Genomic DNA, 20,350 nt, shown 5'->3' with positions numbered 1-20,350 from the left:
CCTGGGATGGATCCGATCCAGTTTAATCAACCAACATACCAGACTGGGATGGATCCCAATCCAGGTTAATCAACCAACCTACCAGTCTGGTAGGTTTGTTGATTAAACTGGATCGGGATCCATCCCAGTCTGGTATGTTGGTTGATTAAACTGGATCGGATCCATCCCAGGCATCATCTCACCCGTGCCAGTGCCAGTGTACTAGCCCGACCTGCGGCCCTGGTTCTGTTTGGAGTCAGTTGGACTGGAGAAATGTGCATTGGGGGGGGCCCTTATTGTTTTTCGCCCCAGGGCCCCATTTCACCTAGAACCGGCCCTGAGCAGGACTCACAGGCTTACCCTGTTAGTGGGCATGGGGAAGCAGGACTCACGGGCTTTCTTTATAAATGAGTAGGGGAAGCAGGACTCACAGGCTTTCTCTATTAGTGGGAAGGGGAACAAGGACTCATAGGCTTTCTCAAGGAGTAGGCGGGGGAAGTAAGCTTTACCTTATGAGTCCTGGCAGCAGTTAAACAGTTTTTTACATGAAAATACAGAATAAAATTCTTGAAAACTATATATCTCCAGGCTCAATTTCTCCCTCTCTAGCATATGCTGCCATCACACAGGACTTGACAGGTCTGCTATAAACATATAGGAGGTTATTTATTAAATCCGGCGTTTTAGACGCCGATCTTAATAAGCCCCTGCGCTGGCAGTGGATCCGTCCTCTACATAATTTCGGCATATCCAGCGCCGGTCTAAATGTCAGCCAGCATCCTTGCTGTCTTGCATTTAGACCGTGTTTCTGATCGTAAATGACCCCCACAGTACTAGGCAGTGTTCCTATTATTGCTTCTGCCGAGGAAGAGACACAAGAAAAAATGCTCCGATTTTGGCTGCATTATGCACACACATTTCAAAATTCCACTTACTACAGTATAACATACGGCTGCTGTTACAAAAAACTGTTGTGTCAGCCAAAATGGCGAGAGAGAAAAAAAAATAAAACATGCATGCGAGCTTACTCTGTGCCGTCTGCTGCGTAGGTCTACAGCTTCACCTTAGAGCAGATCAGTCGCCTGGATGTGGTGTCTTTTAAAAGAGCTGTATATTACCGATACAGGTCTCTTCTCCAAGCGGCAGAGAAGAAGCCATTGTATTCTTTGATTGTCAGCATTAGTCAAATGGTGCGCTGTTTTTTGTGCCGTTTTGGCTAATAGGAGAACGGACCTGTATCTGTGACGTACTGCTCTTACATACAGCAGCATATTCAGCCGCCAGATGTGCTTTCAACCAAATTCTTCCATAACTGTGCAGGCAACTGGCAGGGACTACACAGCAATCATTCTGTTTTCTCTGAGCTTCACAATAAGAATCCATAAAGGCCAAGAGATTTCATGGAAACGGCAGATAAGACAAGAGCAGACAAACAAAGTCCAGCCGCCATTCCTCGGTTACTCTTGTGCCTGACCCCCTCAACAACAGTTCAATATCGAGGTTATTTGTGTACAGCTGCGGAGAATCGGACAGGAGATCGCTTAAACCCGTTAGTGACCAGCCTGCTTATGGACTTCTTGACCAAGCAATTTTATTTTTCATTTTTTCATTGTCACCTTCCAAGAGCTATCATTTTTATTTATTTTTTTCCCTCGATGTAGCGTATGAGGGCTTATTTTTTGCAGGACAAGTTGTAGTTTTTAACAGCACCATTATGGTGTACACTGGGGTTTTACGTTCTAAATTTAATAGTGCGCATTTTTTTGGCAAAAATAATAATAACATTTTATTATCTGGCTCAGTACTATTATAGCGATACCAAGTACATTTTACTACTTTTGGACAATCAAAACATTTTTTTTTAAAAAAGAAAATGTTTTTGCATCTCTGCATCACAAGATCCATAATTATTTTTATTTTTCATTCTACAGAGCTGTATGAACCGATTCTTGTAGGACAACTTGTAGTTTTCATTGACACGATTTTGGGGTACATCTTTTTTTTATTGTTTTTTTGTTTTGTTTTTTTGGTGGTAAATAAAAAAAATACACAAATTCTGGCTTTTTTTTTTTTTTACAGCGTTCACTGTATAATTGCAAGATAATTTTGTAGTGTGGGTTGTTGCAGACACATTAATACCAAATGTGTGGAAGGGATTTTATATTTGCAAGAATTTGGGACAAATACTGCAGCACTCAATGTCTTCAATGCAATTCCTAATTTATTCACCAAGAATGCAACATTTTGACTATAATGAGTCTTTTTGAAGCAGAGTGACCCAAATACTTGATTATCAGGGGCCTGCGGGGCTAAGGCCTAACACTGCTGGCACTGCCACTTTGTGGACTGTCCAATTTGGACCTAATGGTAGTGCTGCTCAATTTTTATATTTTTTTAATTTTTTTATTAAAACATTTTTTCAATGGAAAAAAGTATATTTTTGATCTTGGAAATTTTTTTTTATTTAAAAAGAAACTTCATTTACCAATTTTTTTTAACCATACTCATAATAATACTATTCCCACAAGGCCACTTTAACAGGCGATATTTTAATTGCTTCTATAATATACTGTACTACTTACGTAGTACAGTGTATTATACTGCCAGTGCTATACCGACAGGCACCAGCAGGGTGCAGCAGAGAGATTCAGCTTGATATGCCTTCATTAAGCACCAGGCAGCCATGTGACGATGTTGGCATCTCACAATCTCATTCGCAGGGTGCCAATGGAGGACAGAGGGAGCCCACTCCCTCTAAACCATTTAGATGCCACGGTGGGTATTGACCATGGCATCTAAGGGGTTAAATGGCAATGATCAATGCTTTTCCTGATCCTGCCAGTTAGAGCAGGAGCCTGGCTCTTATGTGATAGCTGAGCCAATGCTCTCTACTGTACGGGAAACCCACGCAGCACTTAGACTAGGCAACCAATACAAGGTGGTGGACCATCTAAGGTCCCTCAGTGGTCACCTTAAAAAGGCGTATGGTTGTCACTAAAAGGTTAAAAGAGAACTACAGCTTAGAAGAAAATCTCTAATATGGGGGACAATCTCAGGCGTAGCAGGGGGTGCAGAGGTAGCAGTTGCACTTAGGCTTTAGTGCTGTGGGCAATGTCTGGTATTACAACTTAGCCTCATTCTGTTAAATAGGCATAGTGGCAATACCAGATACTGCACATGCAATAAAGCATCAAAGCATTATAAGAACATGAGCGAGTCAGCTTTAAAGGGGTAGTCTGGTTACAATAAGTTACCCCTATGCACAGGATAAGCGATAACTGTCAGATTGGTGGGGATATGACCGCTGGCACCTCCAATGATCACGAGAATGGTGTCCACCATTTGAATGTGGCACTGACTGAGCATGTGTACTGCCACATCAACCTAACTCTAGGGAACTTCCCATTCTCCAGACCCCCTGTTTTTGCTAATAGTGGCGTTCCCAGCAGTCGGACCTCCACCAGTTGAACAATTATTCCCTATGCAGTGAATAGGGATTAACTTCATATTGGATTACTGTTTAAGGCTACTTTCACACCTGCGTTTAGGTCGGATCCGTCTGGTATGTGCCCAGACGGATCCGCACCTATAATGCAAACGCTTAGATCCGTTCAGAACGGATCCGTTTGCATTACCATGAACAAAAAAAAAAAAAAATTTTTTTTTTTGTTCATGATAATGCAAACGGATCCGTTTTGACTTTACATTGAAAGTCAATGGGAGACGGATCCATTTGAAAATTGAGCCATACTGTGTCAACTTCAAACAGATCCGTCCCCATTGACTTACATTGTAAGTCTGGACGGATCCGTTTGCCTCCGCACGGCCAGGCGGACACCCGAACGCTGCAAGCTGCGTTCAGGTGTCCGCCTGCTGAGCGGAGCGGAGGACAAACGGAGCCAGACTGATGCATTCTGAGCGGATCCGCATCTATTCAGAATGCATTAGGGCTGGACGGATCCGTTCGGGGCCGCTTGTGAGAGCCTTCAAACGGAACTCACAAGCGGAGCCCCGAACGCTAGTGTGAAAGTAGCCTAAAGGGGTTAAAAACATGGCGGCTTTCTTCCCAAAACAGCACTACCCCTTTCAACTATCTGTGTGCGGTATTGCAGCTCCGCCCCATGGACCCCAATGGAGTCTAGCTGCAATACCAGACACAGCCCATGGACAGGAGTGTTGCTGTTTTTGTAAAAAAGCAGTCGTGTTTTTCTAAACCTGGACAATCCCTTTAAGTACTCATAACGATAATACACTGCTCAAAAAATTAAAGGGAACACTTAAACAACACAATGTAACTCCAAGTCAATCACACTTCTGTGAAATCAAACTGTCCACTTAGAAAGCAACACTGAGTGACAATCAATTTCACATGCTGTTGTGCAAATGGGATAGACAACAGGTGGAAATTATAGGCAATTAGCAAGACACCCCCAATAAAGGAGTGGTTCTGCAGGTGGTGACCACAGACCACTTCTCAGTTCCTATGCTTCCTGGCTGATGTTTTGGTCACTTTTGAATGCTGGCGGTGCTTTCACTCTAGTGGTAGCATGAGACGGAGTCTACAACCCACACAAGTGGCTCAGGTAGTGCAGCTTATCCAGGATGGCACATCAATGCGAGCTGTGGCAAGAAGGTTTGCTGTGTCTGTCAGCGTAGTGTCCAGAGCATGGAGGCGCTACCAGGAGACAGGCCAGTACATCAGGAGATGTGGAGGAGGCCGTAGGAGGGCAACAACCCAGCAGCAGGACCGCTACCTCCGCCTTTGTGCAAGGAGGAACAGGAGGAGCACTGCCAGAGCCCTGCAAAATGACCTCCAGCAGGCCACAAATGTGCATGTGTCTGCTCAAATGGTCAGAAACAGACTCCATGAGAGTGATATGAGGGCCCGACGTCCACAGGTGGGGGTTGTGCTTACAGCCCAACACCGTGCAGGACGTTTGGCATTTGCCAGAGAACACCAAGATTGGCAAATTCGCCACTGGCGCCCTGTGCTCTTCACAGATGAAAGCAGGTTCACACTGAGCACATGTGACAGACATGACAGAGTCTGGAGACGCAGTGGAGAACGTTCTGCTGCCTGCAACATCCTCCAGCATGACCGGTTTGGCATTGGGTCAGTAATGGTGTGGGGTGGCATTTCTTTGGAGGGCCGCACAGCCCTCCATGTGCTCGCCAGAGGTAGCCTGACTGCCATTAGGTACCGAGATGAGATCCTCAGACCCCTTGTGAGACCATATGCTGGTGCGGTTGGCCCTGGGTTCCTCCTAATGCAAGACAATGCTAGACCTCATGTGGCTGGAGTGTGTCAGCAGTTCCTACAAGATGAAGACATTGATGCTATGGACTGGCCCGCCCGTTCCCCAGACCTGAATCCAATTGAGCACATCTGGGACATCACGTCTCGCTCTATTCACCAACGTCACGTTGCACCACAGACTGTCCAAGAGTTGGCAGATGCTTTAGTCCAGGTCTGGGAGGAGATCCCTCAGGAGACTGTCCGCCACCTCATCAGGAGCATGCACAGGCGTTGTAGGGAGGTCAGACAGGCACGTGGAGGCCACACACACTACTGAGCCTCATTTGGACTTGTTTTAAGGACATTACATCAAAGTTGGATCAGCCTGTAGTGTGTTTTTCCACTTTAATTTTGAGTGTGACTCCAAATCCAGACCTCCATGGGTTAAAAAATTTGATTTCCATATTTTTTTTTTGGTGATTTTGTTGTCAGCACATTCAACTATGTAAAGAACAAAGTATTTCAGAAGAATATTTAATTAATTCAGATCTAGGATGTGTTCTTTTTGTGTTCCCTTTATTTTTTGGAGCAGTGTATAATAAAGATGCTGCGTGATTGTTTCCGAACAGTTTAGAGGCACAGACATAACGACTATCATTAATATTGCTGTTTATAGATCTATTATGTCTGTGGACTCTTGTAGTATTGAGCCTTCAGAATAATAGTTCAATGATGTGAATTCCAATATTCAGATGCCGGGAAAAAACATGCATAGCTGCTGCATAACTGATATGGGCCAAGCAAGGTCAGGACCGTAAAAGTCCATCTGTTATCAAACCACTGCCAAAAAAAGGTCAAGTCAATGTAGTGCGGCTGTGCAGCTGGTGGAGACGTGACCAGGGCTGGCAGATGTTAGTACTGAGTATAAGACTTTACTTATTATCATTATGCCATTTTTGGGTCCAAAAATCTGCTCCGATTGATTCGTTAATGTATGTTTATAGTTCTTGGAGCTTCATTTTTCAAATACAGAGCTCCGAATCCCTGTGTAGACATTGATTTAAGGGTAGGGCAACACGGCGATCTTGGACACAACAGCTGTCACACGACCAAGGTTCGCAGTGTAGCAGAGCCGTCATAGACATGAATGGGGTCGCAAAAACAACGATCCCAGAATTTCAAAAAATCTGGTAAAAACAGTAAACTTGTGAGTCGAGCTGCAATCCCATTCATTTCTATGGCAGCACTGCTGCACTCTGATCCTTGGTCGAGCGACAGCTGTCGCACCCAAGATTGCCGTGTAGACCTACCCTAAAGCAAAACATTCTACGTACCTGCAGACGCCACTAGGGGGAGCTTACTTTATATGTAACGCCCCAGAGTGGCATTACCACTTCTGCACCCTGTTACTGTCTTTATTGGTTAACCTCATGTCATCTTGTGCATTTATTCTAAGTCCTTCACAATGTGCATTCTTATTTCTATGCAACTGTTGTGTTCAAATGTAATGAGCCTGGTTCACCAGCAGGTGGCAGCAAATACAGCAGAGTTACAGTTAGGTAGAATGGAGCTTTCCATTCCATTCTAACACCCTTGTGGAGGACTGGGCGAGTCCCACTTCCTGCAGGAAGGGTGTGGACCAGTTTCTAGAGCAGTCTAGCTTACCCTCTGCTAGGGGAAGGAGGGTGTGCTGGACACGTCTCTGCTGGATGTGCCAAGGCCAAGCCAAGTCAGCTACAGCACCTTCAGCTCTGCTGGATGTGGAGGCCACATCTTAGAGCCTCAGGAGCCAGAAGGAGAGTTCCCTGGCATAACTTAAGATACAACCCTACCAAGAGAGAATTTGCAGCATAAAGAAGAAGCTAAGTTATACAGCAAGCCTGTCAGTACAGCAGAGCCAGAAAGCAACAGATGTAGCAGAGCTGAGTTTGCCTGCCAGAGTTGTAATGCCAAAACCTGCTGGGACCAAGACAAAGCCTGAAACTGTTTGGAGAAATGTTTACCAAAGTAAAGCTGCTATTCAACTTCATCACAAGGTCTGGTCTCAATTATTTCTTGAAATACCTCCACTATTCCCCCCTACTTGTCTGCTTCGGAGCCAACGCCTGGGGTTTAGCCGTATCCATGTAGGAGCACCGTAACCCTCTCATACAACATAAAGGGGTGACACCACCACCAATTATAAAAGGGGCCCTGGCTGTTGCCGCTGCATTGCATATACTGCATGATCATTCAGTTGAAAGTGTAACAGTATGCTGTCAGCTAATTCTTGGGGTGGCTGCAAGTAGCTTGCAGGTTTTACTTTCAACAGCATCTGTGACTAGGATCAATCTTTTAGACCCAAATAAGGTTGATCCAATTGAGTAAGATGACATCTCAGTTATGTTCCTCAGTTGCGTCATACCTTATAAAAAATAACTTTTTTTAATATGTAAACTAGAGGCAGACCCATACCTCCTGGTGCAGCAGAGCTCTTCTGCTCTGCACTAAGAGCCACTCATCCCAACCCCTTGATTGACAGGACCAGACATCTTGCCTCGCCATGTAATGTCATGCCCATGCTGTAGTCTATACTATTTTTGCATTTGAAGTATATCTGCCTCTGCTTCCCCACTACTGTACATGTGCTGATCATGTCAACCTTCACACGAACAAAACCAAGAGTCTCCTCCTTCCAGGTGGAGGATCCGCGCATGCACAGTAGTCATCTACCTTGCTGTGGAAGCAGAGGCAGATTCACTGCACATACACCAATAATGTAGCATACACGCAGGGACGGCAATAGACCTTACAGGGAAATTTCCCGGTGGGCCAATGCCCAGGGGACCACCTGGGCCCTCCTCACGGCCGGCCAGTGGGAAATCTTGGGGATGTATTTTGTGCTCCTGGCAGTATTTTGTGATGGACTGTGGTATTTGGCTCTGTTGGGGTGGTATAATGTGCCACAATAGGGTATTGCTGGCCCTGCCTTCCATCAATTTGTAACCAACTATAAAACGGGGCCGCTTTTCGTATTTTTTCCAGGACCACTTTAAGTTCCCAGTCCGCTCCTGCCTACACGAGATTACAGGGTCAGGCAAGAAGCCCAACCCTGTTAATCAAGTGGTTGGGTGATTGACTGCAGAAAGCAGAGGAGCTCTGGCCTCGGACCGGCCCCTCGGTGCACCAAACACCTACAGTAGTTTTATTTTGTTAATGCAAAATTATTTTTCTCAAAAGAATCGCAATGTAGGAACATAAATTAGGTATTATTACACAACAAGGTCTATGGTTAGACAATTCTAACGTGACCGGAATACTCCGCAATTCAATTCAACAACAACACAGAAAGAGTATATATAGTTCCTTGAATAAAAATATATTTATTGAAATTCGTTTAAAAAGTGTACATGACACTAATACAAACAGTTTGTACAGTGAGAATATCCAAAATTGTCCTCATCTATAACACCCCATTACTAAGAAATGGAAACTATGACAATCATGTGTTGATATCATAAAGACATGCTGTGTGCCTGACTATGTGGAACGGTGGGATAAAAATCTCAACTGTGTTCGACCGCACTGATGTCTATCAATATATCTGATTGAAATAAAGTGACTAATGCACGTGGATGAACCTCATCTGAAGTTCATCATTACCTGTGTAGGTGGGCGTTATAGATGGGGGTGCCGCGGTGCCGCTCCCACAAGGAGCGGCACCCTTATCTATAACGCCCACCTACACAGGTAATGACTAACTTCAGATGAGGTTCATCCACGTGCATTAGTCACTTTATTTCAATCAGATATATTGATAGACATCAGTGCGGTCGAACACAGTTGAGATTTTTATCCCACCGTTCCACATAGTCAGGCACACAGCATGTCTTTATGATATCAACACATGATTGTCATAGTTTCCATTTCTTAGTAATGGGGTGTTATATAGATGAGGACAATTTTGGATATTCTCACTGTATGAACTGTTTGTATTAGTGTCATGTACACTTTTTAAACAAATTTCAATAAATATATTTTTATTCAAGGAACTATATATACTCCTTCTGTGTTCTTGTTGAAATAAATGAGGTATTGTTTCCTCTGCAGGATCCACCTTACCAAGCATTATGCCTGGTTTTATAGTGCTGATCCTGCTGACAGATGCTCTTTAAATCTAGGCAGTGGATATGGAACATTGTCTGGAAAAAAAATAAAGCTCTACCACTAGAAAGATATATTCAGAAATGAACATGCACAGCATTTTGCACACACAGTAAATGTCTTCTTGCCAAGTTATCAAATCCATCTTTCTTTGTACGTTCAAGATTTGAACCACCCCCACCTCATCACTACTTTTATCCTTTAATTTTGCAGGTGCAAGCAACAATACATATCTCAGCCAGCTTTGTCTTTCTGACACCCACCTGTAAATGAGACTGTCATCTATGGAACTGTTGTACTGAATCTGGTACATCCGAATCCCAGGAATATTCCGATCTAGAAACCACTGTATAAGAGCAGAGTTGTGGCTCAGTTCAGCAGTTATCACTTTCCGTTCTGGGTGGTTGATAGAGTCATTGCTGGAGGCACCAGGCTTAGCTGGCGTGAGAATGTCTGAAGGCCCTTTATCAGGCCTGTGCCCCCTTTGACTGGCATTGGCCGGATGAGGTAGGGGGCTCACTGACAGCTCTACGGATGCGGTGGCATCCCCTGCAGTGTTGGAAGCAATGCAAGTAAACAGGCCACTGTCTCTGACTGTGGTGATGGTGATTTCCAAAGTCCCATTTTCATAGGAGACACTTCGAGAGGAATTTGAGACAACCTTACCCTCTGGTGATACCCAATGAATGGAAGGCTCAGGGTCACCAATTGCTTTGCACTTCAGAACGACTTCCTCTCCCTCCATGACCATTATGTGTGGTGAGTGATGTGTGATAACCGGTGGGTCACACATGAACTCTTCCTCTGCTATACTCCAGAAGTACTTCCCTAGAAGATTAGAAGGTGATGCACACGTTTCCAGGTCATCTTCTCTAGTGAATCGTCTGAGCCACAGGAGCTCACAATTACAGTGCAAAGGATTTCCTCCAAATCCCAACACAAGGGAGGACAAGGGTGATCCTTTGGACTTTGCGTAGACCGGAATGCGTAGGAATAAAGGATCTGGAGGAATAGTCTTCAGTTTATTCGAAGTCATGTCCAGTCTGGCCAGTTTGTGAAGATTTGTGAAAACACCACTGGGCACAAAGTCAATGAGGTTGTGATCAAGACTCAGAGAATTTACATTGGTCAGTTTTGAAATGGCTTGCCAAGGAATGTTTGCCAGATTGTTGTAGGAAAGGTCCAGGTCTTCCAATGTGCCTAAAAAATCCTGAAAAGATCCTGGAGTGATTTCACTGAGCTGGTTGTTGCTGAGGATAAGATGTCTCAGGTTCTGCAGTCCCCTAAGGTGCTCATACCCCATGGAAAGGATGCGGTTGCTGTCCAGGTGTAAAGCCCGTAGACCACGAAGATCGGCAAAGGTGTAAGGCGTGATTTGGCTGATGGTGTTTCTTGATAGCGTAAGGTGGAGCAGACGGGTCATGTTGGTGAAATCCTTTCTTCTAATCACCGTGATGAAGTTGTCGGTGAGTCTCAGCTCCACCGTCCTCCTATCGATGACTGATGGTACGAACAGTAGTCCGGTTTTAGCGCATAGGATTGCCAAGGACTGAGCAAGGTTCTGGCACACACATCTTTTGGGACAGAGCTGAGCACCTGTTACACCCAAAGTGAGTGTTAAAATCCAAAGGATAATGCCCTTCATGATTTTGGCGCTATGAAGAAAGAGATATAAAGTGTTAGTATAGCTGTAGGTGCAATCAATTCATAAAAAGACATTCCTAAAATCCAAGGAGTTCTCCTCATGATACAATATATATGAAGGTGATATGCCACAAAGTGTGATCACTGTGATGCCCAGAGGTCCCATCTTCCTAGCAGAGAGGTGGGTGCATATATGGCAGCTGGTTACTTTCCAGATGGCAGATATGGGAACATGGGAGATATGAGAACAGCCAAGCTCCCCTCTCTTCAATGCATTATTGGAAAACCCATTTGATCAAACAATGTAAAGGCACCTGACTGGACATATTTCCATTTTTTCCAGTATCTGCTTCTTGGAAAGCCAGAACATTTTTTTTCCTGTTTGCTTATGTAAATCATTTTTTCCCCTTTTTTTCTGTGACACATAGGGCTTTATTTTATGTAATTTTTTTTAATTTTTTTTATTTTTCTGTACCCCAGAAAATGTTAAAAAAGGGGGAAAATACTTTTTCACACCTTTTTCATTTTTTTTGGTACCACAGAGTGCAACTAAAATATATTTTTAGATGATGTACCCTTTCCATAAAAGTAATTTAGATATATGTGATGTGTAGTTTATGGTCACCGGGCGCAGGGCTGGAAGCTGTGTGGTGGTGTTTTTTATTTATTTATTACGGTATTTAATTTTTTTATTTTGTCTTTATTTATTTTTTTATTTTACATTTCATGCAAGACCATCGGGCATAATTTAAACATTAGTGGGGTCAATTACTGTCCAGAAATAAGCCTATATTAGGCATATTTCTGCCACAGATTGGGGCGCAAATAACCTATTATCTGCGACTTTTCCCTGTTCACACAAGGTCTAAAAAGTAGGCCCTGTTTTAGGCGTAGAAAATGGTCTAAATGTAAGCCCACTTTACATTTAGACCGGCGCCTCTTCATAACTTCGGCGGATCCACCGTCTAAAACGGTGGGCTTAATAAATGACCCCCTACATTTTTTTATTGCTGCTTTCTCTTGTCACTGGGACTGACATATTGTACAAGGCTGCTCAACCTCACAGCAGAGCTGATCTGGCTCTGCAAAGACCCAGCAGCTTGTGCAGCAATCACATAATCACTTGGATCGGAGCAGTTAGCTGCAGCATTGCTGCTTCCTGTTCTGTATCCACCACACTCATTGAGTGTCATGGAGAAGGCTGGGAAGGTTAAAAAAATAAAAAAAAACTCCCTGCCTCCTCTATGTAGAGCCCGGCAGTCACTAATAACAGGCTCCCTGCTCCTGCAAGATTAGCGTTGCTGACTTAAGCCTCATGCAGCCGTCCGTGGAACACGGTCCGTGAGATACATGACTGACATTGCAGGAACGCACGGCGTCATAGCAACCAATGACGCCGTGCGCTCCTGCAATGCCAGTCCGGTATCTCACGGACCGTGTTTCACGGACGTCTGCATGAGGCTTTAGCCATGGTTTGCCGGGAAGTTTAAAGTCTATGGGCGGTCCATAAACTCTTTAAGGGAATGTGTCATCAGAAAATGACCTATTGTTTAAATCATGTTTTTATGAACAGCATATTTTTAAACAATGTTATTAATTTTCCATTCCAATATTTATATTTAAACAAAAACCATCAAATCCTGCAGTTTTCGCACTGGTCACTAAGCCTAATAATAGGCGCCACTTCTTGGTATGTACAGATCACTTTACTGCAGTTATCTGCTTATCTGCAATTCTAATCCTGCCTGTAATGATATCACCTCTGTGTAGAGACAAGACAGGATCCACCATTCACAATAGGTGATAGTCAGAGCTTATCTATTCTTCCCTTGTACAATGACGTCTGCACAGGGCACAGAGCAGGCCTAGAAAACTCTCACATAGAAGTCAATGAGGTCCCCTCCTGACCATGGTGTCTATGGCTCATGTGGCTGCTGAAAGCACTTTTCTTAATGCTTTCTAAATCCTGTTAAGAACAGCTCAGGCGAGATGGCCGCCCCCATAATCATGTTTAGGAAATAGAATTTAAAAAATCTGCAATCAGAAAAAAAAAAAGATTACAAAAAAAGGATATTTGCTGCTACCTGGTGTTAACTGGCAGATAACATTTTTGATGACACGTTTCCTTAAAAGCAGGGATGCTCAACCTGCGGCCCTGCAGATGTTGTAAAACTACAACTCCCACCATGCCCTGCTGTAGGGTGATAGCTGTAGACTGTCCGGGCATGCTGGGAGTTGTAGTTTTGCAACAGTTGGAGGGGCCGCAGGTTGAGCATCCCTGCTTTAAAGAGTACCAGTTACCACTCCTTACATATCAGTTTTAGTAAATACATTCTCCTAATTCTGATGCCATTCCTCTGTTATTCCTCCTAAATAATTATGGATCAGTGGACCTTTCCACTTGTCAAAGGGGAGTGTCGTATCCCTACAAATCCCTGGCCTTGCTAGCACTCATTGGACAGACTGTAAGACTTTATAGGGACACCCCCCCAATTGGTAACACCCAGCTGTCAATTTACCGTTACATTTCGTGGAGGAATTACAGAGAGATGCCACAAACTTGTAAGAAAAGATTTGTCGGCATTGCTATTTCATGAAGAATACCAATATTTACTGTGACAGACATGTCAGGAGTGGTGACAGCCTGACAGGTCCTATTCCCATAAAATCAGAATATCAGTTTTTTTTGTCATTTTCAACCATTTCTTAGATATATCTGTATCTGGGAATGCAGGTGTCTCAGCTGTCATCAGTGTCATCTAGCTTTCTTAAGAAATGCACTGAAAAGATGATTTTAGTAAACTTATTAATATGGCTTCAAGAAGACATTCTGAATGGTTTTTACTTCTTGAGAAGCCACCACATATCTTCTGACCACACCATGCTCCAGTCCATAATATGGCCACAGATGGAGGAGCACATCACCAGGCACTTCACTCTACATCCCACAATGTATATTAAAAAAAATTCATCCAGATCACCCTTAGGCTACTTTCACACTAGCGTTTTTTGCGGATCCGTCATGGATCTGCAAAAACGCTTTCGTTACAATAATACAACCGCCTGCATCCGTCATGAACAGATCCGGTTGTATTATGTCTTCTATAGCCATGACGGATCCGTCATGAACACCATTAAAAGTCAATGGGGGACTAATCCGTTTTCTATTGTGTCAGAGAAAACGGATCTGTCCCCATTGACTTACATTGTGTACCAGGACGGATCCGTCTTGCTCCGCACCACATCATGGACAGAAAAATGCTGCTTGCAGCGTTATTCTGTCCGTGATGGGAGGGCATCCAAACAGAACGGAATGCATTTTAGTGCATTCCGTTTCGTTCAGTTCAGTTATGTCCCCATTGACAATGAATGTGGACAAAACTAAAGCGTTTTCTTCTGCTATGTAGCTATTGAGATCCTATGACGGATCTCAATAGCGGATTTGAAAATTCTAGTGTGAAAGTAGCCTTACTTGTGCTTCCAGGATCTGTTCTGCACGGACCACACTTGTAAACATGAAAAACCAAAGAAGAAAATAGTCCAGCATCTCAGAATCCATAAATAGGGGATTTATTCAAGAAAATCCATACATAATAAGTGGTTGTAAAAGATCCAAACAATGCCTAAGCGTTTCAGACAACTTCCTGTCATGAGTAAGGGGGAAGACAGAAGTTGTACAAAACGTGTAGGAATTTTTTGTATCTTTTTGCAACCACTTATTATGTACGGGTTTTCTTGAATAAAGCCCTGATATATTGATTCTGAGACGCTGGACTCTTTACAACCATTGTAACATTGTCTGTGCTAGATTTCCAACGCCCATGACCAGCTGTCACGAGGGTGTCACAACCTATCACTGACCCTGTTGTGCCTGAGGTCAGAAGGTCGCAGCGGGTGGCTACACGCTCGGCTGCTCAAGAGATCGCTCTATGACCTAGTGGTGGAAATGGATTTGTAACACCCCAGAGTGGCATTACCACCTCCTTTTTTACCCCCACTATCTTGTTTGGTGCAGCAAGTGTCATCTTGTATATATTTACTGTCATTTCCTGCAAAGTGTATATTTATATTTCCTTTTAAACTACTGTTTTACATGTAATGTGCCTGGTTCACCAGCAGGTAGCAGCAACATTGGCAGAGAGTTAGTTTCTCTGAAGTGGAATCTTCTAGTTCCCTTCCAGCTCTCTCTAGAGAGGGAGGAGTTAATTAGTTAGTTAGAAGTCAGTCTAGCCTACCCCCTCCTGGGCAAAGGTTGTGTGTTGGCTAGCAGAGCACTGTCTGCTCTGCTAGACCAACAGGCCCTGCCTGTGAAGTTCTACATGGTTGCTTGTCCCCACCTGGGCTTGCATTGCCTCAACCCCTAAGCTAAGAAAGCTTGATGCCAGGAAGAAAGATTTCTAGGATTGTACTGAGAGGCACACTACAGACAGCTAAGCTAAGTACCAGCAGAAGAGGGAAAGTTCCTATTTTAATCCAGCTACCATAGCAGGGCTGAGAGAACTACAAATATAGCAGAGCTGAGATTGTTGCAGAAGTGTTTTCCTGACAGAGTTCAGCGAATACCTGCTGATGACCAAGATAAAGTGTCACGGATGATGTTGCAGATAGCTGGAAGTTATGGATAAACATCCGACTGGCTTGATCCCAAACTAAGGAGCAACAAGGTGACCCCTATAAAACCCTAAGAGCTCACCCTGACTGCTAAGCACATACAAGGGTCTCAGAGGTAGACGATTGCATGCCCTTGTACCTGGCTGTGTGACAACTGAAAACCCTATAATAGTGAGGGGACACGACCACTGGCTCCCTGCACTTAATACGGAGGGAGTCAGGGTCACCTAGAATCAAGCCAGCAATGAAACACAATACATGAAAGGACTTATCTGAACAAGCAGTAACAGAAGTCTCCAGCAGTGAACAACTTCAATCCAGGAAGTAGTATAAACCGCAAAGTGAGGCAGTATGGGAGGGAATATAAAGGGAGGCAATTAGTGTAAATAGGTGACAGCTGGGAGAAGGAAAGGAGATGACAAAGTGAAACCAAAACAAAGAACATCATGCAAGAGGTACAGAAGAACGTCTGCCAGACCTTCTCAGAGAGCTGGCGGCGACATAAAGTCTGGAAACCGTTTGGATTACCGTTTATGCCAAGTAAAGCTGTGTTCAACATTACTACAAGTCTGGACTCCGTTTATTCTACTCCTTTATCACCCAAGTTATTCACCCCCTTTTGCACTTGCTTCAGACTAGACCACGTCTGGGATCCAAGGATATCCATGTAGGAGCACCATGACACGTGCATACAACATCTACAGAGACATTGTAGGCCACTCTAAACCACTCTGGCAATCCTACACCTGGGTATCACCAACACCATCTACTAAAGGGGACTCCATGTCTTTGTTGCTTAACTGCAACTGGCGTCACGTTTACTTGCTCTATAAGAGAGACATATTTCATAGAAACCTCCTAAGGGGCAAGGGATCCCCCAGATGCGGGCAGGGTCCGCTGCAGATTCCGGTCCAAGTTTTCCTGCTTAGGTTTGCGATTCTTTTTGTCCCATTTAGGAATCTGTATCTTTTCCTTTCAGCTGTTCTCTGTCAGCCCCTCCCAGCTACTATATATTTTCCCCTTTCTGCTTCCCTTGTTGCCAGATATAGACCTTCCTTCCAGATCTTCTATTCTGACCTCTGGTGGACAACTGTTGCTGTGGAGCTGTTGTATCTCTGGTTCTCTACTCTTTGTTGTCTCCCTTCGGGGATTGTTTGTGCTGTTTCTCCTTTTCCTGTTGTTACCCTAGGTGTCAGTGGTGAGGACTAGTGCTCCCACTGCCTTACTCACTACCTAGGGCTTATTTCAGGGTAAGCCAGGGATGAGGCACATGATTGCTGTACGGGTTAGCAGCCTGTCTAGGGATGTCAGGGCTAGTGTTGATCGCGAATATTCTACTCCCAAATTTTTGTTGCGAATATTGGCTAGGTGAGCTCGGGGTCACCACTCCCTCTCCCTAGTGGTAGGGTTCTCCCCTTTCCTCCCCTCTGCGCTGCACGTCTGTTACCTGCCAAATCAGATGTGATACAGGCATAGGCACATTGTCCTGCAATGGAGGATGTGTCTGTGTCTTGTGTCTGGTCATAGTAGGCTCCTACATCTGTAGCTATAGTATTGATGGGAGTGGTGAGACTTTCATAAGAAGAGGACATGGGTTTTCCAGGTGTGAAATGGCACAAAACGTCGGATAAAGTCATATCATTTCAATCCATTTCTAACAAATTAAAACAAATTCAATTTGCATATGAATAAATTTAACCCGAATAGAAAGTGCTAAAATTTGCCTGAAAATTGCTATATGACACTGTGAGGTCTCAGGAATCAAATATCTCTCTCTTTTAAGCTCTTTAACACAATCATAGCATTAGTAATGTGAGAGCCTGTCAGTGTTATAAATACATTGTAGTATCAGAATAAGCAGTCTAAAAATTATCCCTTTTTCAGAAGCAGCAGCAGTACAGTATTGAACCTGATTGACAAGGCAGGAGATGTGCGGCAGAGGTAGTAGTAGTAGCAGTGGTAGTAGCCACAACAGCAGCAGTATAGAATGGAACCTGGCAGACAAGGCAGGAGATGTGCAGCTGTGTAGCGGTAGTAGTAGTGGCAGTTAGTAATGGCCGCCACAGCAGCAGTATATAATGGAATCTGGCGGACAAGGCAGGAGATGTGTAGCTGTGTAAGGGTAGTAGCAGTGGCAATAGTAGCCGCAGTAGCAGCCATATAGAATGGAACCTTGGATGGAATCACTAGAACGGCACTAGAGAAAATCAAAAGGTAAATCCCAATATCAAAAAGTAATCACACCAAATATATAGCGATAAAGGTCATAGCGATATCCCCGGAAGAAGCCCAGAGTGGCGAAACGGCATTGGGAGGAGGTGGCCACAGAGTTGGTGCGCTGCTTGATGGTATTTTATGAATTGCTATTTATATTGCTATGACCTTTATCGCTATACACTCACCTAAAGAATTATTAGGAACACCTGTTGTATTTCTCATTAATGCAATTATCTAGTCAACCAATCACATGGCAGTTGCTTCAATGCATTTAGGGGTGTGGTCCTGGTCAAGACAATCTCCTGAACTCCAAACTGAATGTCAGAATGGGAAAGAAAGGTGATTTAAGCAATTTTGAGCGTGGCATGGTTGTTGGTGCCAGAGGGGCCGGTCTGAGTATTTCACAATCTGCTCAGTTACTGGGATTTTCACGCACAACCATTTCGAGGGTTTGCAAAGAATGGTGTGAAAAGGGAAAAACATCCAGTATGCGGCCGTCCTGTGGGCAAAAATGCCTTGTGGATGCTAGAGGTCAGAGGAGAATGGGCCGACTGATTCAAGCTGATAGAAGAGCAACGTTGACTGAAATAACCACTCGTTACAACCGAGGTATGCAGCAAAGCATTTGTGAAGCCACAACACGCACAACCTTGAGGCGGATGGGCTACAACAGCAGAAGACCCCACCGGGTACCACTCATCTCCACTACAAATAGGAAAAAGACTACAATTTGCACAAGCTCACCAAAATTGGACTGTTGAAGACTGGAAAAATGTTGCCTGGTCTGATGAGTCTCGATTTCTGTTGAGACATTCAAATGGTAGAGTCCGAATTTGGCGTAAACAGAATGAGAACATGTATCCATCCTCTGATGGCTACTTCCAGCAGGATAATGCACCATGTCACAAATCTCGAATAATTTCAAATTGGTTTCTTGAACATGACAATGAGTTCACTGTACTAAAATGGCCCCCACAGTCACCAGATCTCAACCCAATAGAGCATCTTTGGGATGTGGTGGAACGGGAGCTTCGTGCCCTGGATGTGCATCCCTCAAATCTCCATCAACTGCAAGATGCTATCCTATCAATATGGGCCAACATTTCTAAAGAATGCTATCAGCACCTTGTTGAATCAATGCCACGTAGAATTAAGGCAGTTCTGAAGGCAAAAGGGGGTCCAACACCGTATTATTATGGTGTTCCTAATAATTCTTTAGGTGAGTGTATATTCGGTGTGATTACTTTTTGATATTGGGATTTACCTTTTGATTTTCTCTAGTGCCGTTATAGTGATTTCTGTGTCAGGCTTATCTATCGTATTTCCATCTTTACCACCTTTGGCGCTCCGGCTCTGTGGCTCCCTCCTATTTATCTTCTCCTGTATTGATCTATCTGCTGCTCATTTTAGTACTATTTTACGATCGTCTATGTGTAATTTTTGTGTTTTTTTGTTACTCTAATGGTGATTATTGACAATTTTTTGGTGGGGTGGTGCAACAAGCTTTTTTTGCCTCAATCTAGATTGCTGTGAATTCTCAATAAAATATATTTTGGTGTCCATTCAGAATGCATTAGAATGCAAACTGATCCGTTTTGGACCGCTTGTGAGAGCCCTGAACGGATCTCACAAACGGAAAGCCAAAACGCCAGTGTGAAAGTAGCCTTAGGCCCACTTGGATGTCTAATTGCTGTGTCTTTGACAGACGCATCCTAACACATCAGTGGCTTTACTCAGATTGCATTGGGTCCTTACATAGTGCCTAAAGGACAAGTCAATAAAGGCCCTACAAATTAGCTGTGAGGCTGACTGCAAGGCATTATGGGCAAGCCCGTTCACCTGGGTCTCAATCAACGTCATGTGATCCTCTGTCTTCATTTTCCCCACCCTGTTTCCCTCACGAGTGTCCTTAATTTGATATGTAAAATGGTTGGGAGCGGATTTGTGGGATTTATCCAAATTGACTCATCAAAACTTTTGCTTTGTGATTAGAATTTTGGAAGTAGAATTTTTGGAAAATTCGTAACAAATTAGCGTAATTTAGAATCAATTTGCTTATCTCTACTAAGTTTATTAAATGGGACCAGTGCTGAAAACTCATCTATAGCCAGAATAGAGAGCCACTCTTTATAGATGATTACTAGGGGTTAGAGAAGCCGGACCTACAGCAATCAGCCTAAGGAAACCATTTTAAAGACAACTCTCAGGCAAAATTGATATACTACATTATATATGGTGCAGGGCCTGAGGGGTGGTGCATGACACAGAGATCCAATAACATAAAAGGCTGTGGCATGCTACACTTTCTCCATCCAATTACAGTAGACTTATCTGAGGAGACCTCCAAAATGGTGGGAATGAAGTCTTCAATGATATGACCCAGATCTAGTGCATCAATAAAGGATTGCCAAGGGGTACGGGTGGGTCTTGTTAATGGCTGCCGAACTACTCCACAAAACGAATGTGGGACATATGGCTAAGCAACTACTTAGCAATCACAAGGCTCATCATGCATACAGA

The 20,350-nt window shown here is 43.8% G+C and overlaps 1 protein-coding gene across 1 annotated transcript in view; it reads right to left on the bottom strand.

Moving 5' to 3' along the window:
- The window catches only part of LOC120978281 (leucine-rich repeat and fibronectin type III domain-containing protein 1-like protein), a 68,048-nt gene that overhangs the window by 26,570 nt on the left and 21,128 nt on the right, over positions 1-20,350 (bottom strand). The window contains exon 3 of the mRNA XM_040406522.1: positions 9,622-11,013. Coding sequence (XP_040262456.1) covers positions 9,622-11,013 — 1,392 coding nt within the window. The remainder of the gene's footprint in view (positions 1-9,621; positions 11,014-20,350) is intronic.

This window comes from Bufo bufo, chromosome 8 (assembly GCF_905171765.1).
Source record: "Bufo bufo chromosome 8, aBufBuf1.1, whole genome shotgun sequence".
NCBI lineage: Eukaryota > Metazoa > Chordata > Amphibia > Anura > Bufonidae > Bufo > Bufo bufo.
Note: the sequence above shows the minus strand (reverse complement) of the source record. Positions and strands in the feature narration are given on the sequence as shown.